The following is a 7,359-nucleotide window of genomic DNA, read 5'->3' as shown; positions in this document are numbered from 1 at the left end:
ATTGCTGTGATGCTGGAATTTTAAATTGCAGCAGGTTCACCCATGGTACACAGATTTGAGTGGAGCTTCCACACTAAAACAGACTAGGAGGAAGGAGAGACAAAATACTTCTGAATGGTTAGCCACTGCAAACCTTATAAATAGCAGTGGAACATTGGCCAGTATAGTTACAGAAGATGAGCTCCTCAGGTTAGAACACTGATAAGGCATAACTCAAAATGAGAAGAAATGCTGCAAACATCCATTAGTAATCAGAACATAAAATGTACAAAGTATGAATCTAAGAAAATTGGAAGTTGTCAAAAATGAAATAGAATATATAAAGATTGAATCCTAGGCATTAGTGAGCTGAAATGGAATGCTACTGGCCGTTTTCAAACAGACAATTGTATGGTGTACTTTGTCAGGAACGACTATCAAAGAAGAGTGGCATCAGATTCGTTGTCTAAGAAAACATTTCAAGATCTATCCTGAAGTAAAATTATGTCTGTGATAAGATCTATCATGTGATTTCTTGACTATTACTTCCGTAAGCATTGATTGCAGATCCAAGTAAAATGAAATCCTTAGAAACCATGTATCATGATATTGTTTATTGGTTCTTTCACTTTGGCTTTGTAATTCCAGGTCTTTGCACATTTCAATAAAATATTTGACTTTGCCTTTTCAAGCTGCCCTTTGAAATTTTCTGTTCAGCTCTTTTACTTCCTCATTTCTTCCATTCGCTTTAGCATGTCTACACTGGAAAGCAAGTTTCAGTCTCTTCTGACATCATGTTTGTCTTTTCTTTCTTTTCCTGTCTTTTTATTGACATTTTGTTTTCTTTATATATGATGCTCTTGATGTTGTCCCAGAACTCCTCTGATCTTCGATTATTAGTGTCTAATGCAAATAATCTCTTGTTTAGATGATCTCTACATTCAGGTCAGATATATTCAAGGTGATATTTTGACTCTTGTGGACTTTAAAGTTTTTCTTCAGTTTCATGCTTAACTTTCCTTTGATGGTCTGTTTGACAGTCTTGACTTTGTTTTGGCACATCATTTTTGAGCTTCTGTATTGTCTCTTCCCACAGATATAAGCAATTTGATTCTTGTGTATTTATTAGGTGAGTTACATGTTTATATAGTTGTCTAAGTTGTAAACAAAAAGTATTTGCAATGAATAAGTCACTTGTCTTGCAAAATTCTATCATGCCATCTCCAGGGTTAATTCTATCAACAAGGTGATATTTTTCAACTATAGATCCTTCCTTTTTTGTTTTCAACTTTTGCATTCCAATCTTCAGTAATTACCATGTTTGCATGTTTCTTCAACTTCAGACTGAAGAAGTTGGTAGAGTTCTTCAGTTTCATCAATATTGGCTTTAGTGGATAGTGCATACATTTGAATCATAGTCATATTAACTGTTCTTCCTTATAGATATATGATAATCCCATCAGACAGTATTGTACTTCAAATTAGATCTTGAGATACTCTTTTTTTGTTGATGAATGTGACACCATTCCTCTTTAATTTGTTGTCCGTGGCATAGTAAACTGTATGATTGTTTGACTAGAATGGCCACTACATGTCCATTTCAGCTCTTTGATGCTGAGGATATCATTCCATTTCATTCTTATGAGTTCTAGTTTTCCTAGTTTCATACTTTGTACATTCCACATTCTGATTCTTAATGGATGTTTGCAGGTATTTCTGTTCATTTTGAGGTGAACCCTATTAGCAAATGAAGGTCATAAAATCTTTGCTCCATTCACACCATTAAGGTTAACTCTACTTTGAGGAAGTAGCTCTCTCCTAGTTATATTTTGAGTGCCTTCTAACTTCAGGGGCTTATCTGCCAGCACTATATCAGATAATGTTTAATGCTATTACTAATGTTTTCAAAGGCTAACCCTTCAGAAGTGTTCGCCACTTCTTCCTAATCTCACTTTGTTTGGAATCTCCATATGGGGACCCCACTGATATTTAAAATACAGGTGGCATAGCTTTCAGCATCACAGTTACACACAAGCCACCACACTATGACAAACTAACAGATGAGTGGTGGTATGTTAATTTATTGGGAAATTTTTTAAAACGATAAAAAGTGTGTATTTTCAGTTAAAGTACCAAGTTCTTGGAGTCCTGGTGTCGTACTGTAAGATAAGCACTGAACTGCTAACCACAAGGTCAGCAGTTCAAACCCATCAGTCACTCCTTAGGAACCCTATAAAGGGTCACTATGAATTGGAACTGACACTACAGTACTTAATAACAACAACAGATAACATCAAGGTCTCATTTGATGATATATTATCTTGGACTTAGGTCTGAAATTTGTAAGCAACTTTAAAAAATTGTTTCGCTTGCCAGACTATTATTTTCATTTCTTTTTGAGACAGTTTCACCTGTAATCCCTAAAACCAAGAGCCGTGGTGATACAAAACAACAGCCTGGCTGCTAACTGAAAGGTCATCGATTTGAACCAAAGAGCCATTCATTGGGAGAAAGATGTGACAGCATGCTTTCGTAAAGATTTTGGAAACCCATGGTCTGTCCTGTGGGGTAGGTATGAGTCAGAATCAAATCAGGAGAAATGGGTTTGGTTTGGTTGTTGACATCACTCATAACTAATCTTAAATATATGCAATAAACAATGAGTGAAAATATGCACTATTAATATACTGATGTGGTCCTGGTGAGGCACTTTAGGATAACCACTGAATTCCTAACCTCATGGTTGGTGGTTGAAACCCACCAGAAACCCCATGCTGGGTTGTTATGGCAGCAAGTCAATGGCACTTAACAATAACAATATATTGATATAAATAAAAATTTGGTGCAGGAACAAGAAATGCTAAACTGCTAATCACATAAATCACATAATCACATTAAATCAAGAATAGATCATGTTTGGGTAAGGTGGAGGGTCAGAGAAAAAGAGGAAGACCCCCAATGAGATGGATTGGCCAAGTGGCAGCATCACTGAACTCAAGCGTGGCAACAGTAGTGAGGTTGGCCCAGGATCGGGCAGTGTTTCGTTCTGCTGTGCATAAGGTCGTTATGGGTCGGTACTGACTCGATGGCACCTAACAACAACAACAACATGGATTGGTCCCTACATAGTAAAAAAAGAATAATTTTTTTTTTTTTAAAGAGACTATGATATCTTGAAGTAAAAACATTACAGTCCTGAGGTAGTGCTGTAGGATAAACACTGGACAGCAAACTGCAAGGTTGGCAGTACAAACCCACCAACCACTCCTCAGAAACCCTTTACAGGGCTGCTCTGAGATGGAACTGCCTTGATTACACTTAGCAACAATATCATAATTTAGTGGTGTAAATACTTATCAAAAAATAATAAGACACCGAAAAAGCTGATATAAGATTAAAGGTAAAGGATAAGAGAAAGGAACATTTTCCAGAAAAACTGGGGAAAGGGTGGTAGGAATTAGATTTGAGGACAGAATTGCTCTCATTATAAACTTGAATTTTTACCTCATTTTCTGTTCCCACATCCAGAGTGACAGGCAGACACTCCTGAGGGTTCATCCCTCCACAAGCTGTGTACAGAGCCAATTTACCCACAGGGATGCCCATCCCATTGCAGCCCAGGTCTCCCAAGCCAAGAATACGCTCACCATCAGTCACCACAACAGCCTAGAAAAAGATAAAATTCCCATTAATATAGAGATTTTTCATAAACCTGGGTAGTTCCTCCATCTTTATTTCTGAAATCCATACTTATAGAATGAAGTATTAAGCAGTTACAAAAGATAAACTGATTACAGAAATCTTTTTAAAAACTTTTTATTGTGAATTGGGTGAAAGTTTACAGAGCAAGTTTTCCTTCCATTCAACATTCATACATGATTTTCCTCATGCCATTGACTGCAATCCCCACAATGTAACATCATGTATCCCACTTCCTCCCTGCGTTTCCCATTTGCATTCCTTCTTTCTTCCTAACCTTTCTGAACTTTATCCTTGAGTAAATGTTGTCCTTTTGATCTTAAATGGTTGATTATTCTAAGTGGTGGGTACCTCCCTAGTATTATTGCTCCACTTCTGGAAACCCTATACAGGGTCACTATGAGTCGAAACCCACTTGATGGCATTTAACAACAAAAATTGTTTGGCTAAAAATTACAAGGAAAAAGATTTTATGTGATCATAAATGTGGTTGGACAGAAAGAAGAAAGAAATTTGATATACATATATTTCAAAATTTTAAAATTGAATGTTGTTGTTAAGTGCCAGTGAGTCAGTTTTGACTCATAGCAACCCTGGATAGGGCTTCTGAGGAGTTGATGAACTGACAATTTTGTGGTTCGCAGTGTAATGCTGATCCTACAGCGCCACGCCAGAGTCCTCAAATTGTAAATGCATACATAACTTAAAGAGTATTGAAAAAACAAAAAAGATTCACATCCAACTAATTGTCAATATGTTTTAACTGTTTTATGAGACAAGAGAAAAAGAAAATTTCCAGGATGGGACAATGTGATAACTTACCTTGATGACATCTTCTGGCCAGGCATTAAGAATTGAAGCAATGTGCCCTTTATCATGGATACTAATAAAGAGACCTCTGGGAGAAAAGAAAAAACAATTTTCACTTACTTCAGAGATTATCAACCATTAAAAAATGTAATGAGCATTAACCTATTTCTAAATTAATTCAATTGTTATTAATACTAGTGAAAAATATTTCAGCAAATTAAATAGGATAGTCATTATCCACATAATGGAGAAATTACTTTAAACAATACAAGAGGGCCTCAAAAAGTTTCTAGAAAAAAAATTTATATTTTTTAACTCTATTTTTCCATGAACTTTTTGAAGCATCTTGGAATACTGACAATTATGATAAAGAAGAGCTTTATCTCCCATTTCATATTCTTAAGTAATTTTTAATTAAGGAAACACTCACTATTTTTATATTTTTATATGTTTGTTGTTGTTGTTAAGTGCCGTCGAGTCGGATCTGACCCATAGCGACCCTATACAGGGTTTCCGAAGAGTGACTGGTGAACTTGAACCGCCGACCTTGCAGTTCAAACGGCTTTGCCATCTGGTGCATTAACCCAATACCATTATTAATTCCACTCATATAATCATTGATAGTCTTTCATTAAATAAGATATATATGCAAAAGTAGAGTCCTAGTATGGTGCTGTGGGATAGAACATTGGACTGCGAGGTCAGTTTGAATCACAAGGTCGACAGTTCAAATTTATTAGCCACTCCTTGGAAACCCTATGCAGTGTCACCATGAGTCTGAACCCACTGGAGGACACGTAACAACAATAACAATGCAAAAAATCTTTGAAAAACAAAGTGAAGCATATGTAAATAGGTACTTTCATTATATAGTTCACTTCTTACATATACATTGCTGTTGTTAAAGAGTGGTTGAATTGTAGCAACTCACAGCAATCCTGTATGAGTTGGGGTTTGAACTGCCAACCTTGCAGTTAGCAATCCAGTGCTTACCCTACAGCACCACACTAGGTTGCCTACATATCTGAAGTAAATACGGAGCTATTCTTTCATGTGGAGCTTACTTCATTCTTTGATTTGTGGTTTTTGGTGCTATTGGTAACTATGTTGTTTAAATTCTCAGCTGAAATCTTTATATATCTCCCACCCCCTCGACACACACACACACACACACACAATACACTTTCTATGAAAGTCTAGCAAGAAACTTTAAAAATAAAAATGCTAAAAATTTTAAATGTAAACATCTTCACCTCATTAAAAATTTTATTTTAGTATTTGCTTAATATGAAGTCCTGGTGGGGTGCTGTAGGATCAGCAGTGGACTGTTAACTGCAAGGCTGGCAGTTCAAACACACCAGCCACTCTTTGGAAACCCTAAACAGAGTCAATATGAGTTAGAACCTACTTGACAACACTTAACAATAACAATTGCTTAACATAAGTCAAATACAGAAAGCCACGAGAAACGAATGCACAGTTTAATGAGTTAAGAGGCAATCATTCTTCTACATAATATCCACTTAAGCAGAAAGAATCTTGTCAGCCATCCAGAAGCCCTCCAAGCTTATCTAGAAAATTATTAGTTGAATCTAAGGATTTAATCAGATTGGTGTTGAATTTTTTTAGACAAAACACTTCATGGGCTGGTGTTATATTTTTTATTGCAAACTCCATTGTTGTTGCATCAAATTCCAACTCACTGCTCCATATGGTTTCTAAGGCTATAAATTTTTACAGAATCAGATTTCCACCATCTGTCTGCCATGCAGTGGCTGGTGGGTTCTAATAAACAACTTTCCAAGGCAGCCATGTACTTAAAAACTGCACTTCCAAGTCTCCTTATATTCTTTATCAGAATACGTAATATCTGAGAGTTCTTTTTGTGATGTTAGTAGTTGTTGAGTTTAATATCTAATCCATTTGAAACTTTGCCACATCTACTATGTGGTTTCCTGACATATAGTTCAATTTAAGAAAAATGATAAGTGTTTGAGTCTTTCTATTAATAGTTTTTAAATAAAGACCTGACACAACAAATTCCTTCAAAGATTTCCAATTAGTCATTTTTGTTTTTGTTTTTAAATCATTATACTCCTGGTGGTGCTACAGGGCAGCACTGGATTGCAAGTCACAAGGTTGGCAGTTCAAATCTACCAGGTGCTCCTTGAAAACTCTGCACAGAATTGTTATGAGTTGGAACCAACTAGATGACACTTAACAACAGCACCAAACTATTAGTCAAACCCTATTTTATATTTTTCCATTCATCAGTTATTATTATTATTATTTTTTTTTAACTGATACTCAAATTGTCCCATCTATAAGTGGTTCTCTTCAAGTTGGCACCTGCATCCTTTTGACATCACTAGGATAAAGCACTGGACTGAAAGATCAGAGGTTCAAACCCACCAACTGCTCCTCAAAAATCCTACACAGGGTTGTTACGAGTCAGAACCAACTCGATGGCATTTAACAACAACAACATAAGAGAATGAGTAAAAAATTATTCATGCTAAGGTTATATTAAAATACCTGTCCACTTATGACAACACAGAGTGTGCAAATGAAATGATTCATGCTAAGGTTATATTAAAATGCCTGTCCACTTATGACAACATAGTGTGCAAATGAAATGATTCTATCAAATAGATGAGTGACAATGGATTAAATGACAAATTATTTGCAAAGCAGCCATGGCTCTGCCCATGAAATAATCCATGACAGACTTAGGTTTCAAAAGGTTTGTGTGAAATGCATGGAGGAGATTGTAATCATTGCAAAGAAATGAAATATGATAGGCTGAGTGTAAAACCACTCTTCTCCCATGTAAACTATCACTGAATTCACAATAAAAACTTTACAAAAACC

General features: G+C 35.9%; 1 protein-coding gene across 1 annotated transcript in view; it reads right to left on the bottom strand.

The window, feature by feature from the left end:
• ME1 (malic enzyme 1, NADP(+)-dependent, cytosolic) overlaps window positions 1-7,359 on the bottom strand; it is a 215,214-nt gene that overhangs the window by 139,877 nt on the left and 67,978 nt on the right. The window contains exons 4-5 of the mRNA XM_006870656.1: window positions 4,501-4,576; window positions 3,484-3,645 (exon numbers count right to left, since the gene is read on the bottom strand). Coding sequence (XP_006870718.1) covers window positions 3,484-3,645; window positions 4,501-4,576 — 238 coding nt within the window. The remainder of the gene's footprint in view (window positions 1-3,483; window positions 3,646-4,500; window positions 4,577-7,359) is intronic.

Source organism: Chrysochloris asiatica, unplaced genomic scaffold (genome assembly GCF_000296735.1).
Source record: "Chrysochloris asiatica unplaced genomic scaffold, ChrAsi1.0 scaffold00146, whole genome shotgun sequence".
Taxonomy (NCBI): domain Eukaryota; kingdom Metazoa; phylum Chordata; class Mammalia; order Afrosoricida; family Chrysochloridae; genus Chrysochloris; species Chrysochloris asiatica.
This window is presented reverse-complemented; position numbering and strand designations above follow the sequence as displayed.